Source organism: Nicrophorus vespilloides, unplaced genomic scaffold (genome assembly GCF_001412225.1).
Source record: "Nicrophorus vespilloides isolate i.1.1-1 unplaced genomic scaffold, Nicve_v1.0, whole genome shotgun sequence".
Taxonomy (NCBI): domain Eukaryota; kingdom Metazoa; phylum Arthropoda; class Insecta; order Coleoptera; family Silphidae; genus Nicrophorus; species Nicrophorus vespilloides.
In genome coordinates this window covers 9,849-30,181 of record NW_017096220.1, presented here as the reverse complement: position 1 = coordinate 30,181, position 20,333 = coordinate 9,849, and the positions used below count along the sequence as shown (strand labels likewise).

The window sequence follows — 20,333 nt, the reverse complement described above, 5'->3', positions numbered from 1 at the left end:
GTAATTATTATTATTATTATTATATGTTTTTTTTTTACTTCATCTTTTGTTTAAATATTTTTAGGGCACCTTTGGTTTAGCTTAGAAACGTCCTCTCCTCTCATCACTCAACTCCTCGTCTACAATATAATAATATATATTTATATAATTTTTTTTTTCTCTTCTCATCTCATTTTCATATATAATATATTTCATAATAAGTATATGCAAGACCTAAGTCATCCCAAATTAAGTAAGTATATAGTCTATTTACACGCAAGTTTCTGCTCTCTACTAGTTTAATTTATATAATAATTATATATATTTTTTTTCCCAATTAAAGATAAGTCGACTCTTCGGATATTTCTTTTTTTTTAATAAACGGAACGAATATATTATCGGAATCAGACTTTTTCGTGTTTCGTGTCTGTGTTGTTTTGTTGTTGTTGTTGTATATATTTGTATAAATATTTAAGTTTTTGGTACTTGATATGGACACCTGCAGGTTATCACGGAACTCTCGGTAATGATGAAACTTAAATATTGTATACATATATAGATTGTTTGGAAACAACAACGAAATCTTGCCTCCTTCGATAATTTTAATTAAAAAGACTATTGCTTCTGACTTAGCGCGAAAATATTCGCAGATCCAAGAGACCTGCTGGAATGCCGGATCGATTAGTTTTAAACAAAAATAAGTATATAATAATATTACGCTACAATCGTCCGCGCATCTTAAATGTTATGTATATACATATAAATATGCGTACGAATTTATATATACTTTGTTTTTTTTTGTTGTTGTTGTTGTTGTTGTTTTAGTTATAGTAATAAGTAATAAATTAAAAGTAAATATTTGAAGAAAACCTCGGTTTCTTCTGGGCTCCCTCAGCAATGGATCGTTGCTGCTGCTGCTGTTGCTGTTGTAGTAGGCGCCGCTGCTGCTGTTGTTGTTGTTGTTGCTATGTCGACGCGTCGTCGTCAAGTGCTTAGCGGCATGTACGCGTTAAGATTGTCCATTTTCCTGTCCTTTTGCTGCTGTTCCCTGCAACACGACAAACAGAAAAACGACCGATGCGTTTGCTATACTTCTTCTCACTATGGAAACCATCAAATATAAATAAACGAAACAACAAAGAACAGATTTTACAGAATTACAGACGAACGAAACGCAATAAATAAAGTAAATAACAATAATAATAATATAAAAATCAAAATTTACAAAACACTATATGTTGCATGTTTCTATTTTCTTTTTGCTCTCTACTATTTGCTCATTTTACAAACTAAAAGTATTAATGGTAATCTTCCCCAAAAGCGTATACGGTTTTTTTTTTTTTTTGCTCATGTTCAACTTAGCTTACCTATCGGGCACTTTCGCAAATATTTAGTTTTATGTTGAAAGGGGAGGGCAGTTACACCAAGCGGACAATTCGCAGTTTCCTTCAATGATAATTATCGATATTCGTATAGTTTCAGGTTATGTAATTGGTAAAAAATCTGATTGAACTGTCAAAGTCAATAAAGTTACACAATGTGTCAATTAGTCAAAAATCATTGGATATTTGTATATTTTCAGGTTATGTAATTGTTAAAAAAAAAATATGATTGAACTGTCAAAACCAATTGATTTGTCAAAATGGAAAATATCTTTTTATGTTACATAATTAAAACAAGATGTTTATAAAATAAAATAAATTGAATTTCGAAAGATTCAAGAACAGTTACAAATGATGTAGGTCAGAATGCAATGTATGTAAAAACTGTAGATACGCACGAGCTAGAACTATAAAATCGTAAAAGCCATGTAAAACAATCGATGCGCAAAGTGTATAGTGTACAGTGTATTCACAATGAAGTAAAGTAAACTTTTATATCGAAAGTTTTTACGGCCGATGCAAAATGTAAAACGAAAATGAAGTGGATACAAGTAAATCTCTTTTATGTTTTCGATATTGAATGCGCAGATTTAGACAATATACAAATTCGATAGTTTCAAATCCTTTGATTAAGAAATAAAGGCAAACGATAAAAATTTGAATAGAAATTGTAATAAGTAAGGTGCACAAAAATGTGGATATTAATTAAAATTAGTGTAATTAATAAGAACATTGCGTTCAATCATGTTTTTTACCAATTGTATAACTGTTTGGCTTGTAACTACTGTAAGTTGAAATTGTTATATCAAGTGCGAATGTCCGTTTGGCGAGTGAATAAGACCAGAGACCAGAAGAGAGTTTTGCTTTTGCAGGTGGAGGATTTTGAATGACGGAGCGGAGTGACTGTTTCGTGGGATGTCGAAGGATCGAGGAATGCGATGGATGTTTTTTGTTTTTTTTTGTGTGTTTTTGATGAGCGGGAAAGACAGAGACAGACAGACCTCCGCCGGTGCCATTTTGGTCTTGGCGTATTCAATGCGGATGGGGCCGCGATCGGAGGAGAGCAGGAAGGAGGCCTGCAGTGCGGACATCACCTGGGCTGCACTCCCCACGTCCTGATACTCCATGAAGGCGACGGGCGATCCGCCCTTGCTGTGCATGCGGAGGCGACAGAAGCCAGGGAAGCTGTGTGCAGAGAACAAGAACACACAAACCACATGTGGTGTTTCTCTAACTTGTGCACTCGGTGCGCTCAACAACAACAGAAGAAGAAAAAAAAAGAGAATCCAAGAAACAAACAGGAAAAAAAAATAAGAAAATGGAAAAAAAAGAATAAAAGAAAATCGAAACCCCATTTCAAACATCGGAGAGCTCCTTGGTATCGCCACCCCCTTACGAATTTCGGTCCCAAGAGACGCGACGAAGAGAAATCTATAGACCCAAAAGGTACAACAACAAGTAAAAAATGCACAAACACACACAAATCCCATCATCTGAAAGCTCTTTACGCGTTTCTTTCCCTTTCCCTCTCAACTGAAAAGATCATTTCAGAAACAACAATTTCAACCTATAAACAAATCAAACCTAATACTAAATATTTACTCTTTTCTTTTCATTCACTGCACCCACTAACTCTTTCCATTATTCATCATTCGATACCCAATAGTTTTTGCTTTTCCGCCTGAAAAACAAACTTTCAAAACTTTTTCCTTCTCGTAAATTGTGCCAAAAAGCGCAACTTTTCCCCAATTGCCAAAGTTTTTTTTTTTTGCTGGTAATCTTCGGACTTATTTACTAATGGATTGCAGAACCGAAAAAGTCAAAAGCAACAAAGTGGATTTATGAAATAATACTCAAACCTTTCAAGTATTTCCAGAAAACTTTGCTAATTCTTATTGGAAATACATAAATCATTTAGAGATGAAACCTCATTCACTTTTACAACTGTTAAAGTTAAAATTATTTGGAAACGAAATCTATTATACAGGTGGCACAAGAGTATTATATAAGTGACTTTATAACTCCGATCTTCATAAACTCCTTTTTTTTATGTTAAACTATAAAGAAAATGTCTTTGCTATTGAACTAACATTTAATTTCTATAAAAGAAAACGCTAATTTTTATGATAAAGTAAATAATGAAGTAATTAAACTGTTGTTTCTGAAATGTCTCAATGCGATGTTTGAAACGGGGATTCCTCTAACTTTTTTTTTACATTTTATTTTTTTTTGCAATTTCCTCGTCCGTAATCCTTCCCTTTTTGCATATTCAATAATCCGTTCAGGACGATATAGAAAAATGGTTTTCCGCGGCCAAAAGAGAGAATAACACACGAAAAAAGGAACGAAAGAAGTGGAAGTGGAAGTGTAATTGAAATTACGGGCAGCCGACGAATTAAATTATATTCGGCTGATTAAAATCTAATCCGATAATTCCACGGAAGAGCGCTCCTCCGCGTAAAAGAAATTACGCGAAGGGGGGAGAGGAAAAAGCCTTAAAATAAAAGAAAAACATTAACGCAAGAGAAAAAAAATGTAAGCAGATAACTTCCACTTCGATTAAGTGCTTAATACTTGTTTTCCATTAAAATTTTCGACTTTGAAGAAACAAAAATAAAGTCTGGTTCGTTTTTGATATTGGTTTAAATTGAAATTTTACGTTTTTTTTTAGTTAGTTTTGGATGGAAAATGAGAACGTACAGAAATTGCAAAAATTGGAATTTTAATTACGGTGCAAATATTAATCAACCAATCGTTGATGCCAGATCGTGACGAAAAAACAAACAAACGAAACTAAAAAAAAGGAACAGTAAAACAAGTTGTCGAATCAACAACATAAAAAAAAAAACATTATCACATTTATAATAAATATAGGTGTGAGAAAGAGAGCGAACAGTCAGCATGCAATTGGTGTACAATCATATGCTACCGATAAATATGTATATATATATAGATAAAACAAAAGGTAATAATTACATAAACAAAAGAAAACAAAGGTAGATAGAGTGGAAATAATTTCCGTAAATAAATTGAAAAAAAAAGACAACAAAAAAATTAGGGGAAAGCACATTGACAGACGCACACTTTGTGGAAGAGGTGTGCAACATACGAAGTGCAAGGTAAAGTGACGTTTGTTATATAAGATTCGGTAATGTAATGTTCGTTATAATAGACCTTTGGTTTTCGAAATAGAGATGGGGTAGTAATAGTAGTAGTAGTACATAGCAATTCATTAATTTCACTTTTTGCAGAGAATGAAACATACAGCAAACAGACGAAAACGAAATTATAACAGAAAAAAAAATAAAACAATAAACGATGATTAGACTATAAAGGAGTAAACAAAATAATAATAATAATTAAAAATTAACAACAAAAAAAAACAATTAAGTATTAAAAGATAATAGAGACAGATAGAGAGAGAGATAGAGAGACTTAGATTAGTAATTGTTATATTTTCTTGTTGGTACTTACTAGTTTGTTTAGTATGTATTTATTAGGAAGGCGGGGGCGGTTTTTAAGTATTTGGGCCAAAGGTCCCCCGCAGCTTTAGAGATTTTGGTAGCCTCTGCGCGGCAGCCCACCGCTGTTATCGCGAGGTTGTTCGTAACAGAAAACCAAAAAACAGACAGAGAAAACAAAACAAAATCAAAAATCAATTTACATCAAAGATCACTTTAGCTTGCACTCAAAACAAAACAAAAAAATAAATAAATAAACAGTAGTATCCAACAAATTTCAAAAAAAAAAAAAAAACATCAAAATAATAAATCGTACCAATCAAATGTTTCACATCATAAACAACAAATCTGTTGTTGCAAAATTTTAATTTGCAAAATATGTGCTCGTGTCGAATGCAATTGTTTCTTTTTTTTTGTGTGTTTAATAAATATGGTGTGGTGCGTTCGTGCGAGAGAGTGTGTTTGTGTTTTGGTTTCTTTTCGTGTTTTTTTTTTGTTGTTGGTGGAAATGTTATTTGGGTTTGTTGTTGTTTCGGTTGTGGTATCGTTGTGGGTTAGTCAATTATTATAATTTTGCTTTTTTTTTTTTGTTTATATTGATAAGTAATCTTTATTTTTAGTTTTTTGGAACACTGACCTGCTGAAGATCTCTTTGAGCTCGTGCTCAGAGACGAACTGGCCGAGATTTGCGACGAAGAGCGTGGAGCACGGGGGGTTGTTCACCCCCATGCCGGGCTGCGACGATGACGATCCAACTGGTGACGCCAGGGCCGGACTGGGCAGGAAATGGGGTAGAGATGCCGCGTGCACTGAAGTCAACGCGGTCGGATGGGGCAGCGACATCGGGGGCTAAACGTGGTAGCAGCAGCAGCAGCAGCAAACAAACAGAACAAAAAAACACGAAACTTCTTTTAGTCAAGTCGACGCCTCATTACATCCTTCCACAGAGAAATACGGAAACGTCATCGAAAAAAAAAACAAGCGTACACACTAAACAATATCGGCCATCTTGACGTAACCCAGGACTACGTTATTAATTTTCGCAATAGGCGCTTGCTCCAAATTCAAATCGAGATGGCGACATCCTCTACCTCAAACAATATTGTTTATTCACTTATGAAATGTTTTAAAGTTAATGTTAATTTCAAATAATTAATTAATTAAAATAAAGCATTTGATCTCGTCGTGTATACAATCACACAGATAGAGGACGTGGACAAATATAGATTACGTGCGAGCATTACTATTAGATGGAAACTCAAGCTCGGTGCATTTCAGCGTTTGACGGATGACGCTGTAAACTAATTATGCAGCGCACCTGTCACTTCAATATTTGACGTTCGGATTCGATAACTTCAATTATGCATTCCGGCATACAATCCCGGATCAAATAACAATTGAATCATTCGATGGGATTATTAATAATACGATAATCCCAGTGAAAGTTTACCTTCTTCTAAATAGCTAAACCAAATAGTAAAACTTAATTTTTTGTTTGAAATAGTGTTGCATATATATAGTGGATCAAAGTAATGGGTGTTCGATCTAGGTCAGCGGTTTCCAAACTTTATGCTACTACGCCTCCCCGAAAAAAAAAAATTTTTTTCGCGCCTTCCCGTAAAAATAATTTTTTTTCCGCGCCTCCCTTACCTTTTATTGTTTTAATAGATTAAATAATATAGACACGTTTTATTTATTTGAAGATATTATGGTATGAAAATTAATTTATTAAAAATTTTTGGCGCCTCCCCTGGCAAGAGTCCGCGCCTCCCAGTTTGGAAACCCCTGATCTAGATAAATCCAGTCAACAGTTGAACTCTGTTGTAGGTGTATGTGTTACGTCCGTGTTTTCGTTTGATTCAATGGATACGTGTATTCCTTATGTACTCGACAAAAAGGGGATTTGGCGCATTTCATATGCAAAGAACGCGCCGTATAGATCCATCCATCTTTTAAAGTAGGTTACTATAAAAATCCGCAATTTCAAATACCAAATCCAACATATTCAGTCTTTAAAGATGACATATTCGCATCGAACGAAAACTAAATGTTTATTCATATTGACCCGTTCTATCAAAGCAATGCAACGAATTGAAATAATATTTAGATTTTCTTTTGAAAATATGAAATTCTGTTATTTTCAAAAGTAATGTAATTGCAGTTGCATAAGTGTTAGTTAATTCGATGGAGCGCCATCTCGATTGAACTAATAATATTTAACTATAATAAAAAATAATAATATTGTAATATAACTAAGTGTTTGTTACAAGTGTGTGTTTGTGTGTGTGGGTGCATCGAGAACACAACAGTTAAGTTTCTATGGCATTCAGTTGTGTTTGGTGTACCGTTAATAATACCGTTATTTTAGTTTGTAGAATAGAATTGAATATTAATAGTAAAAATCAATCAAAATTAAGTAATTAATTAAATAAAAAAAAATATATATATAATCAAAACAAAAACAAGAAGAGAAGAGATTGAGACTAACATGGTGGTGGACTTGGGCGCCTGCTTGTTGCAGCTGAGAGTCCAGAGTTTTGTCTGTAGATAGTCAAAGATAGGAACGTACTGGCACCTGCGGATGAAGCGCCGGATGCACTAGGGTGGCGTGCTGCAGGGCTCCCGGTAGTTCAGCGGCGGCCGCAGAGTAAGCCAGCGGATGGTGCCACAGTTCCGGTCCACCCGGAAAGAACGGCCCGCCGAGATCTGGAAATGCAAAAAAAAAGAACGCGCATACACACAGATGGCGTGGATTAGTCAAAGTTGATTTGTACGATGGTTATGTATTCATACACACATATATTATATAATAGTATTAACAGGAGGCGATCTTCGCAAGCGTTTTGTTCTAAGTCTATGTATACAGTATTTATATATATAGAGAGAGAGAGAAGCTACATGTTAATGGTTGAAGATGAGTCGGATGAGGATTATCGCTAAAGTCTAGTAGTAATAGTATTATCATCTATGAACATGGGTGAGGTGAATGTGTGTTAGTAATGTACTGATTTCGTACACTTTATCATGTTTTCTTACTATTGCAGGGAAGAGCGAGTGGAGGTGTTGGGTATTTTCAAAGAGAGAGAGAGAGTTAGAGTTACTTACGTCCTGTGAGGGGGTGCATCAGAGTTGGGTGCGTGTTCGCTGCGTTAGCGGCTTGCTGTTTGGGCTTGCTAACCTTGGTGTTACTTTTAGCAAACTCCAGCCGGATGGTCTGTGGCATGTCCGGGTCAAACCGTACGCCCTGCTGCAAAATTGCGGACAACAAAGAGAAACAAGGGTGAGTGCCAGAATGTCGTTGCGGTCTTAATTTATTACGAAAACAAAACAAAACAGAAACAAAAACGACTAATTGGGAGGGAGGACGTCTTGATGCTTGAAGTAAGGTCATCATCGAGCTCTAAGGTTTCTTTTCATATCTATATATATATTGAAAGATAGATAGAGAGAGAGAGAGAAATAATAAGTACATCGAGGGTTAAAAGTAATTAGCGCGCGTGATTTCAAGCATTTGTAGAGTAGTCCGGGGATCGCAGACGGGCATGGATTTGTTGCTTTTGTTTCATTTTGTTGTTGTTGCTGCTGCTGCTGCTGCCGTCGGGTTATGTAAACGGTGTGAGTTTGTGGGGGGGCGGCGGCGGCGGCTGCGAGGGGGTTCAGCGGCTGCGGGGATTCTGGGGGGAAATACTTTGTGGCACACGTGCTGTGCATGCTGCTTATTTATTAATCGTCACTTTCATCTAGTCAGAAGCGCACCCAGATGCAAAATAAAGAGGAAACGCATTGCTGTTTCTATAGCGACGACAAACGAATACAACTTGGTTTTTTTTTCCACACAATATTTGAACGAAACTAATGAATAGTTTATTTTCATAAATTCATGATTTAGTTTAATTTTGTAGTCTACTTTCAATTAAAATATAAAATATATGTCACTAAGTTATTTTAATTAATCATTACGAAATTAAATCTGTAAGTTGGTAAGCGTAACGAAAATAGAAGAAAATCATTGAGTTTCTATGGTAACGTCGATAAACAATTTGACGTTTCTTGTGGAAAATGATTCAAAGTTTTCCGGTTTTTATTTTGCCTTTGGGTGAGTACCACTTCTTCATATATTATATTGAGAGGGGTTCGAGGAATTTTTGTTTTTGTTAAATGGTCGTTAGGTGATGCTTTTTGCTCCTCCATCCAGCTTGCTTGTCGCGGTGTTTCTCTAATCATACCCAATCACTCTGTACGCTCACGTCAAGTTTGTACAAAGAGCAGCGGTGTTTTATGTGTTTTCGTGTGTGATAGAGAGAGATAGGTAGATATAGATATATGTATATATATTTAGTGATGTTTTGTTTGTTTGGTACCCACCTGGAGGTCCTGTTTGGCCGCCTCTGCTCCGGCCCTGGTGTTGAACGTCACGAAACCTACTGGCTGCAAGTGTTTGTAAAAAGAAAATACGGTTATCAGAATCAGCTGCACGACTTCTTCGAGGGTCGATTGATTGGGCTATGTTGGACTTACCGAAGCTGTTTTGCCGTTCTTGCTCGTCACCTTCAGGAGGGAACCCTCGTAACCCTGCGAAACCAGAAACAATCAGTGCCATGTTTTTAGGGGAGAGTTCAAAGGTACGTTGATATTGTTATTGTGTCTTCTTTTTTTTTTACCTCGTAAGCTCTGAAGAGCAGATACAGTTCCCGGGGCTTTGCATCCATCGGCAGACCGCTCACGAACAATGTCCGCACCTGGAACAAAGCGAATATAAACCAATTAATTCCATTCAATCCGAAATTGGGGATGGCAGAGGGACGGGAGTTGTGCGGTGTAGAGAGAGAGAGATAGAGAAGAGCGGAACAATAATCGAAACCGCACCCCTTTGGAATTCCTGACCCGGCCAGGAATTAGTTCAAAACCACCTCATCCGCTCACACACACTCTCCTCTTGCAGCCACCTACGCCAAAGCTAGGAATGTTTAACGGTGCTTTCGTTTTTGTTTGCTCATCCATTTCTCCTTTCCCGCTATTGCTGCTCTTTATTTGAAGCATCAATTGCACGCGCTAACAAACATCCGAAGCCAATTGGAGGCGATCGAGTTTATAAGTGCGCAACTTTTAAGCGGCTTTTGCGGGGATGGCGAGAAAATTGATCGCGCGCTCGTCGTTTACGTTTATTTTCCACTCAACTTGAAACCCGTTTGCAATTTGTTTTTGTTATATTTTATTTTTCTAGTTTGAATTTACCGCCAATTTTAAAGTCGTTTTGCGGTCATCCCTCTTGCGGTAATTGTACGTCGATGCACTGGAGGTATGTGTTGGTAGGTAGGGGTTGAGGAGGAAGAGGGACGGTTTGTTACGACCGCACGTTTAGAGCCCATTGATCCGCTTCGACCCGCGCTATTAAACAATGCACACGTCATGCGGTGAGGAAACGAGATAATAATGTGGAATTATGCAACCCAAAATAACTCAATTTGACTTTTTGCGAGTGTCATGTAAAGTTATTAAAAGTATGATTAATATTAATTAGAAACTTTGTGCATATTATTCTTTTTAGTAATAGGGCTGCAACTTATTATACGTTTTATGTAATATTATTGATTGGACACTTTACATAATTTGTAAAGATTTAAATAATTTAAATAATTATAAAAAAATATAAAATGATGATAATGAAGTCACGTAATTAATGTATACCACCAAACTCGCATGCAAACTTTGATTAGTGTCTGGTAATAAGGTGGCAACTTGTCATGCAACATTTAAGTTATTTGTAAATAGTGTAATAATCTTGTAGAAATGCGTAAATTAGGTCAATCAATAACAAAAAAAATAAAGATACAAAAATCGATTCTACTGAAATATATTTGTCAATTTATTTTTATATCTCAATGAAAATTTAGTTCGCATTGAAATTATCAAACCGTATTATAGTGAATCCGCACTGTTCGAAGCCGCATATATTGCTATATGTATATTTAACCGTTCTTATTACATATGTTAGAAAACCGGACTAATGAAGGACTATTTGTCAGTTTTTTTTTGTCGCAATGAAAATTTAGTTTGCATTGAAATTATCAAACCGTATTATAGTGAATCCACACTGTTTTAAGCGGCATATATTGCTGTATGTATATTTAACAGTTCTTATTATATCTGTAGAAAACCGGACTAATGAAGGACTTTAAAACCGCAATATGTTAAATATGATGATGAAGTTATGGCAGCTAATCTTGCTGATTGGTGGGCGAGTATATGATGTTGTTGCTGTGCAAAGAATGGTTGGAAGGGGATGATGTTATTAAATAATTAATAATACGGTTGGCTGAATTTGCATGAGCGGGGGGGTGGAGAAGGGAAGCTAGTTGATAGGGAAGGGCGTGTGCGAGAGATGGGCAGGGTCGACAGATATATACGTTATAAATAATTTAAACCAATTAACCTGTCTGTTGACGGGACAGAGACCGAATATACCGGAAACGTCCCATAGTTGGCGCTGTGCACACGACCCGGCGCCTCCGCCGCCGCGACGGACGCTGTCACCGACATTTACATCTCTCGCCATTTCCGGTCGGCCCCCATGTATTATATAATACAGCCGGCTAATGGCACTTTCGGGTCGCCGTCAATCACCGACTACCGAAACCCACACCCCCGCCATCTCCCGTGCACACACACACACACACACGCCATATCTTCGGCAGGGATTTTAATAATTAACACAAAACACAGATCTCCACTCCCGGCCAATTTTCTAAAAGCTTATACACTATGCATTATCTCTCGTTCCTCCTCTTCCCGTTATTTTTTTTTAGGTTCTCTGCCTATCCCTATATTTCGAAAAGGGGGAGAGAGGCGACGGGTCAAGGAACAAAATCACCGTCATCATCGCCCGACTCGATTCGTTAGAAATTAATAATGCAAAAGCAAGCATTCGCGCTCTCATTTTAAATTAATTTTAATTTAAACAAGTTATCATTATTTCATTTACGACTAAATCTACATGCATTAGAGTAATTTTTTTTTCATTCACGTATAAAAAAACTAAAGCAACTAAAGTTGTTGGTCAAATAATATGCAAGGTAGTAATATAATGCAGGCTTTTGTTGAAATTGTGTTTCGTCGAAATTAATTTCTCAACTAAAAGAATGAAATGCAATTATATGCGCACGTCGATCTCGGGTGGCGCGAAACACAAAGGATATTAGCGGGTATCTCTCTATTTATAAAGTAATTCGTAGAATTAATTAAATCCTACTCTCGCAGTAATATTAAATTCCTCGACGACAAATGCAGATAGAGCAGACGGTACTTCTGGCACTCTGTAATTTATAAAAAAAAAAAGATTCATAGTTTCTCCCATTTTGGAGGAAAATAACTGCCAAGATGATGACGATGTTGATTGTAACAATGCAAGTTTCAGTTGCAGCAACTTCCTCGTCATTATAGAAATTTGGAAACATATTTTATTTTAGACTGTTTCGTTTAGTGTATTATTTCGCGATTCAGGCAGCAAGTTCGAATTTTAATTTGCGTAAGAGCTTTGCGGGTTTAATAATAAAACGGGTGGCGTCGCGTAAACGGCGGCGGCGATGGAGGAGGGTGAATGTAGAAGGAAGAGGCGGAGGCGCCTGGCGCCACGATGACGAGGACGTCGTCTGCACACGTAAGACCGATCGATCGCGTTCCACCTGGTATTTTCCATAACGCGGAATAACAAGGAAGAAAGGAAAAAAAAGTATATATAAACGGAATAAACCTAAAACGCAATATCGAGTTTGATGATCCGTGTTGTTCCGAGAAAAGGAAAGAGTTGCCGATGGAAATGAATAAAATGAAAGAAAATAGTCGAAGGGAAACAAAAAGAGGGAAAACATGTTTCGCAATGTTCATTTCCCCGAACGGCCCTTAGTTTATTCAGCTGCACTACACACCTCGCCTTCCCTTCGGCTGTGTGTCAGTCCGCTTTGTCATTATATCATCCCGCGCCTCTTTCTTTCTTTTTCACTCTTTCTCTCTTTGTATGCATGCATTTATCTCTCTTTCTCTGTTCAACTCGCGCTCGCGTCACCGAAGCCGAGGTATTTGTATAAAATATGCAGCACTCGCGGATGCATTCAACCTCTCCCACTATCTCCAGTAGCAGCAGCAGCAGCAGCAGGAGAAAGCAAGCATCAAGGGGTTGCGCGGGAGGGTGGACGGTGGTGGATCACGGTTGAAGTTCAATCCGGGACGGAAATGGGAACGAGCCGGAATTATTAAGCGTTAATCTCGATTGCTTACTTTACAGCGTGCCTCGTCCTCCGCAATTACATTAATAAAGGGGCTGAAAGGGGATGCGCGGGTTGGAAATGAAAAGAAGGACGAGGCAGGGAAGGAGGAAGGAAGGAAATGAATACGAGACGTGCAGAAGTGGGAGAGGAGGAGAGGGAACGTAATAAAGTGGCGAGACGCGAAAAGGAAGGACACGAAAAAACTGTCCTCCTCCAGGCGCCAACAAGTCTGCGCCGCACCGAATGTAAGAACAAAAGGAGAACGCTTCGCTGCTGCTGCACTTCAGCTGAAATCGGATCGCCTTTGCCTTTCGTATTTTTGTTTTCAGACAAAAGTTTCAGGTTAGTTTCCTGCTGACATTTGTAGTTTTTTTTTATCAAAACTGACACCACCCTAATTATTAGTGGATATATATTTTAAATCAATCAAATAATTTATTTCAACTCATTGTATTTGTTTTGTAGTCATTTTGAACGAATTATGTTAAAACAAAATAAGAAACTACAAAAGATATAAAGTGTTCAAGTTAAAATCTTTACGTTCTTAAATTTGCATACTTTAATCAACAGGATGCAAACTATGTTAGTGGAAGAACAAAAATTAATCCGCGAATCTGCATAGCGGAGATGTTGAAAATCCGGTCTTCAACATTATTAAATAAATGCACAAAATATTTTTTTTACTTTTATAAACATCCATCATATTCACAAATTTTAATGTAATTTTTATAAGTATATTGCAATTAGTATAAAAGAAAACTTGTAATTTGTAAAGACGATAATTGATAAAGACGAAAGATTGTTTTGCGAAACTTTTTATCACTGCTCTTCCCTAAGTAATGAATCTTTAAAAGGAACGAAAATATTCGGTAAACCGATTCTTGGGTAGAAAACGGTTTCAGTCTGATTACACGGTTTGCATTTGTGTAAGCCCTTCATGTCTTCATATAAACCCGCAAAACCATCCCCCATCTCCTCATAGCTCCGCACCGTTCGACCTTTTCCATTACTTTAATTCGGCTTTTCACCGTTCCGTTCAGTCCGTCGGTGCGATTCGATTCTGTGCTTGGGTTTCGTCGGTTCGATGGTAATTGCGGACCCGAATCGAATGCGGGGCACGTCCACGTCTGCATTAAGGGTTGCAGATTCGGACGCATCAGGGTTGGCGTGTGTTTAGAGGAGTGGATGGAGATGGGGGGTGATTTTGCGGAAAAAGACTATTCATACGAAATCGTTGGTCGACGGAGAATCGAGCATGTATAAAAGGACGCAGCGGAATGTAAGTGTGTGTGTTCCATGTTTTTTTGTCCTTTTTTCTGGGGTAAAAGCGAGTACGAAAATCGATGCTCCTCCTTGCGACGGGTGAAAACACTAAAATGCATCCGTGCATACCAACAAAATAATAAAAAAAAACTGAAACTAAGCATGCATGGGACTTTATTGGAAGGCGGAATGAGACGGCGGGAGTAATAAGAGAGAAACTCGAGATTGTTTCGCTACGGAAAACGAGACACCCGGCGCATCCACCGAAAACATGCACATGTACTTGGATATCATTGTGTACGCTACCTGCATTCGTATATTGCTTAAACTATTGTTTTTTTAATGAATTTGGAATTTTGATACAGCAATGAAATGCAAATGCAAATCTTTAGTTTCATCACTACATTTTAATGCATGTGTTTATGAACATCATTGCTTTAATAATATCATATTACACTTTACAAGTGAAAACCCAACTTGGTAATGGTGCAATGAAATGAATACTTTCGCTAATGTGTTGTTGCTTTGCTTACAAAACGAAAACTTTTATTACGAATACTATGCACATTTTCGAATAATAGGTATATATGTTCAAACTAAATACTTGAAAATTGCATTAAAATAATTTGAAATTGTTTTGTAATTAACAAGCAAAAATCGCAATTTGGTTTAACTATAGATGCGACATCTGTTAATATCCTGCGAAAGTAATTACCAATCTTAATTGGTGATGATGAGAGAAAAAAAATGGAGGGTGTCGATTCGGAATCCCACCAGAACTAATTGGGATTTTCTGCTATTAATTATGAAAACACGTGGCGGCGTTGGATTGAAGCGAAGAAAAAAAAAAAACAGAGCAGAACAAATGAAAACAAACTGGTAAAATTGCGCAAAGGGAGGGATGCGAAACGCCTGGGGATTATTTTAGCGCGGAGCATACATGAATTTCGATGATGCCGATGATGATGATTATTATTTTATGTATTTTTTTTTTATTTCGTTTTTTTTTTCGCTCTGCTGTTGTTGTCGAGTGTGCGTCGAGTGCGGGTCTGAAATAAATAGGGTCGTAATTGGATGTCGAGGGGTGATGAAGGGGTTGGTGGGGGTGTAATGGGAGAAGGGGTGCCCGATTCAAGTGTTTATGGACATCATCGCTTTAATTACTATTGTTTTAATGATGTCATATGTATTCCGGGTCGGATTAGTCCGTCCCTGCATCCGTGATGATCGTGTGCAAATTTAGATATATATCGGTTACATTACTTGGCAAGTAACTTGAAATGTGCATCGTACTTAAATGATGCATGGAAATAGACAAGTTACTTGTATTCTTTGCTGTGCGTGCTCAAGCGAGCAAGGCGTGCTCGTCTTTTCAGATCTATGGAATGGAGAGAAGCGAACAAAGGAACAAAACGAATGGATAACAAATAAACAAAAATAAGGAATGGCACACCGGAGTCTTGGGATGTTCCCTAGGGAGAGGAGAAGGAACGCCGCAGAACGCGACCGGCGATGTTTCCAGAGATCGCTTCTCGATTGCAAAGGGGCGAGAGGGGTGCGAGAAACCGTCCAAATAGATAAATAAATAAATGAATAAAATGTATGCGAGAAGTAAAGGAAGTTTATTTTCCCTATTGTGGCGCCGCCGAGCGGCAAGAAATTGAGATAAGTGATTGCGATGGAACGAAAGAGAGAGGATATCTCTTTTATATAATGCATAATATATCATAAACTTCCTCCTTTTCACATACGCGTATCGTATTTTTTTATATTTATTTATTTTCAATATATTTTTCATTTCTATTGTTGAATTTATTTTGCATTCTCTCTTTGTTACGAGAGTTGAGAGTGGAGAGAGGGACGCGTCCAGAGCGACGATTCGAACTGTACGAACTGAACTGTCTGTCCATCACTCAAAGTCGCATTAAAATGGATCCATAAATATGAATCCCCGCGTATAGTGTGTGTTGTATCCCACATCATCGGCAGATATGTGTGTGCACGTTTTGAGCCTCTCAATCGCACGAATTCGAGGGTTTCCATCAAATTGGAATTCGCTCCTCCACACATCTCTATTTTATTTTACTTTTTTCGTACAAATTTTCCAACGACCGGACTCTAAGCTTAAGAGCTTATTATTTGTTTGGTTTTGCTTTGTTTTGAGTTTGCACGGATTATGGACAGAGATTTCCATTAGCAAAACGCGATTAAATGGAATTCCGAAATGTATTATTTGCTTTAATTGTAATCATCATATAAAAGGTTGACACATGACATATTTATAAGAGAACTAATTATTTAAATTTATTGTATAATTGTTAGGATATATAAAAGAATTGTTAACATTAAAGCAGAAGAAAAACAGTGAAATTTATTTAGTAGTGTAATTGCCTAATTTGTGCAAAATGAGTTGCATAAGTTTGAATGAGTTGTGTTCGGTGAAGTGGACGCGTCTCCGCGTCGCTATTGTCTTAATTTTCCTTTGGTATTTAAACATGATTATAAATTGGGCGAAGAATCCGAGACGCGGGATTTTGCGGATGCGAAGTTAAACAGCGGATTTAATTGAGCCGTGTTTGATTTCACGTCCGGATGAATCTCTATCTGCGAGGGCGGGGAGGGTGGTGGTGTGTAGGAAGAAGGAAGTAGGCGACGGCCATTGTCTTATCATTAGGAATTGAATCGAATTAGGGACTTTTGGGTGGAGAGAGATAAGGTGGTTTGCGTCTTCGTTTGTTTGAAGGATGAGGGTGAGGTTTCGCGGAGGATTCCGAAGAGAAAACTCATAAATCAATTACATGGGGCGCGCGTTGTGTTTGTGCGAGGGGATGGGGTGTGTGATGGTCGGGGGGAAGAATGTAGACTGTTTTGTGTGCGGGGGCGGCGGTTGTAGGCAGACATACATACACGCACACAAAAGGGGTTGAAGTGGAAGGCATAAGGATTTCCGGCGAATGTCAACAGCGAGTCGAGAGCGAAAGAGGGTGGAAGGAGTCGGAGGCGGCGGCGGCGGCGGCGATAAAAAATTGATGCGTGGTCGGAATTTTTTTCCTCCCCATGCAACAACCCCCGACGCTCGCGTTTCTTTTAATCTTCGAAAAAAAAAAAATGAAGCGGTGGAAAGGAAAGGGAACACACGACTTATTATTGTTTTTTTTTTGCTTCTCTTCCTTGCAATCAAGTTCCGCATTGTCCACGTCCGTAGTTTCGGAGCGTTTCCAAGTTTCGGCCATTGTCTGTCGTGGCGGAAAATAATTAGTTTTCGACTTTGCGAGGTGTGTGGGTGGCGATGGGGGGTTTCGATGGTGTTTGGATCCGCACAGCGGTTTACATCCAAATCGGAGGCAGCCAAAGTCTGCACTGAACACCGCACGCCAAACGCAGGCGGCGGCAGTTGCGAATTTCGAATTTCCCGCCGTCCTAGGTTTATTTGGTTCGGTTGTGGACAAAACGAAACGAAAAAAAGAAAAACGCCCTAAATCACGCGCATGCAAATTGGTCGCAGGCAATCATAATCATAATATTTCCCTTCTGGTCCATTTGCCGTGCGCAATTGAATAACTTCCACCTAATCTTGCTTACTCACGCCCGATTAACTCGCCTCGCACTGTCCTCCTCCGTTTCAACCCTCGGATTCCTCTTTCCCACCCGCCAATAATAACTCACACGACAATTCCATTTCCGGTTTAGCCGGCATCCTAGAAATTCGCATCTTCCAGCATCCTCTCCCAAAGCCAAAAGCCAAAACTCCCCTCCACCCAACAAACGACACAATTTGCCGCAACATTATTTCGTCCGCAATTACGGCAAAACATCGCACCGATTAATTCGCTCATCTAAGTGGCCTTTTTATTCCGCTACACACAGTCATTTGTTTTCATTCCACCATCAATTTGAGAGCGAGCAATAAACGCGCAATGTTCGGACGCCATCTGTTGACCAACTAATCAAAGTTAATTACTTTATGTCCATCAATTAAAAACAAATCTAAATTAGGTTATAAATAATCAAATTGATATTACAAATGTCAGCTTCAATTGTTTATCGATTTTCTGCTATTTAATATTAATAAACTAAAGGCAGTGCAAAGTTCAATAGGTAATCCATTTTGATGATGAAATAGTTTTATGAATGGGCCAAAAAGTATATGTAAAAGTATTCGCCGTACGTTGAAGAAATATTATGGCGCCATCTGCGAAAGTTTTTGAAAGCCGACCTGTCAAATTGATGTATCGCCATGGTACTCCATCTAGTTTTGCGTTAGAGTTACTTTTGATCCGAAATGCCCGGACGGACGTGAATTAGCTGTTGTTGTTGTCGCCGTCGTCGTCGTCATAGCAAAAGACGAAAATGCTGCGGATGTCGTAACGAAAGGGGTGGATTTTCGCATGAATGACGGGGACGAGACGGGTCAATGTTTAGTTGCGGATTGAACGTAATCAGAGTGAGGGGGCGTTGCGTTCGGAATGCCCCTCTGGACGGAGATAATGAAAGTTACGTAATAAGAAAACGTAATTATGATTAATTAGTGCATGAATTACTTTGTCAGCGGTGGTCTGGCATGACCCCCCCGTGGGTGGTTGGCTTAACAATACAATATTGCGTGGATAACGCGGACGGATGTTGCGAAAGGGATAGAGGGAGAGGAGATACACAATGAGGGATGATCAGCGGCAGGAATATTGCGGTATCTAACGAGAGTCTCCTCCATTCACGGACTGTATCTGTATGTGAAATGGGGGGATTGGAGGTGGGTTGGAGGTCGCATGCGGGATTCGTAACTATCTGGAGACCATAAATCCGTTCCGAACTAATCACCGGGTATTTATCATGCGGATTTATCGCAATTATTAAATTAGATTTATCGGCATCGAAGAAACTCTTCGTTTCCGGTTTACGGCTTCCGATTTCTATCCTAACCATTCTTTCTCTCTCGTCCTTACAATTTCGTTTCGCAAAGGGTAGAGCGGTAGCAACGGAAGGGTTGCAAAAGTTTCTTCCTCTCTGTAAAATCTTGTCAGCGAGTTTTAATTCCTTCGTTTCGAGTAGAATGCGGAGGAAATTAATTAATTAGCCCTGCGCGCCAACTTCGCCGCCAACGCCAAAAGTCGAGCAGCTTCCCCGCACATTCTCTCACCCTCTCTCTCTTTCTCACACACACACACACGTCTTAGGCATACCGCCAGTATAGTTTCGGCAATTCCTGAAAACTTTAATGAAAACGATATATCTCCACGCGCCTTTCTCAAACCATTTTTGCCAGTCCCCTCTCCTCCTCTCGCATTTTTTTTTGAAACCCCCTAACAAAAACCTTCACGTAATATCCACCTGAAACGAGCCAAAGAAGGGATGGGTCTCGTTCCTTACGATACTCGCAGGAAGACGTACCGAATCACGTACCAACTTAAGAAATGCAGCCGTCGCCAGCCCTATTACATCCCCACACCCCGACTTCTTTTTTTAGTGCCAACATAAATTGAAAATATCGCGACAGCAGCCGTCGTCTTGAAACAGTGCCAGCGTAATTATACTGATGTCAGGAAAGAATACAAGGATAACTCGCGAATTGCAACACAAGCAACCTGAAAAACCTGAAATGTCACATTTGACATTTTAAATGTCACAACATGACAAGTCTAGTTATGTAATATTGTTATTTCTCAAATAATTTCTCGTTAACAATGCTAATGTATTTGCATTGTTAACGAGAAATTATGATGATTTTTATATGAAAAAAAAAATCTGATTTATGACATTTCGCATGAATAATTTCTAAATCAAATTACTCTTGAATGAAACAAAGTATTAACTCCATTTTTTTCAATTAATGCGATTTTTATACAAGGCGACGCAAATGACTGATGACGTTTCGAGGAATCGTCCGAAACGTCATTTGTTTTCGATTCATAATGAAGCTTAGTGGGCTTGCAGATAAAGTACGTATGACATGACGAGGATGGGTGGTTTTTCCTAGTCACGTCACA

General features: G+C 38.3%; 1 protein-coding gene across 2 annotated transcripts; it reads right to left on the bottom strand.

Annotated features, from left to right (window-relative positions):
- Nucleotides 1-783: 783 nt before the first annotated feature.
- Nucleotides 784-9,582, bottom strand: LOC108556330 (protein couch potato). 2 transcript variants are annotated; one of them, XM_017912399.1, is made up of 8 exons: nucleotides 9,484-9,582; nucleotides 9,341-9,394; nucleotides 9,188-9,250; nucleotides 7,928-8,069; nucleotides 7,392-7,528; nucleotides 5,460-5,671; nucleotides 2,363-2,546; nucleotides 784-1,027 (listed from the first exon to the last, which is right to left on the bottom strand). In XM_017912399.1, exons 1-8 carry the CDS (start codon nucleotides 9,529-9,531, stop codon nucleotides 989-991), a joined length of 879 nt encoding a protein of 292 aa, XP_017767888.1. In that variant the 5' UTR covers nucleotides 9,532-9,582; the 3' UTR covers nucleotides 784-988. The 2 variants fall into 2 exon arrangements, with proteins under 2 accessions (XP_017767888.1, XP_017767889.1); XM_017912400.1 differs by having other exon boundaries at nucleotides 2,456-2,546.
- Between the last annotated feature and the right edge of the window lie 10,751 nt (nucleotides 9,583-20,333).

Excerpts from the sequence above, each read along its gene's own strand:
- LOC108556330 (XM_017912399.1), bottom strand. The coding sequence starts at position 9,531 with ATGGATGCAAAGCCCCGGGAACTGTATCTGCTCTTCAGAGCTTACGAG. Across the intron at positions 9,395-9,483 it reads TGCTCTTCAGAGCTTACGAG|GGTTACGAGGGTTCCCTCCT; the intron begins GTAAAAAAAAAA and ends CTGGTTTCGCAG. Across the intron at positions 5,672-7,391 it reads CGCTTCATCCGCAGGTGCCA|CCCCCGATGTCGCTGCCCCA; the intron begins GTACGTTCCTAT and ends TACCACGTTTAG.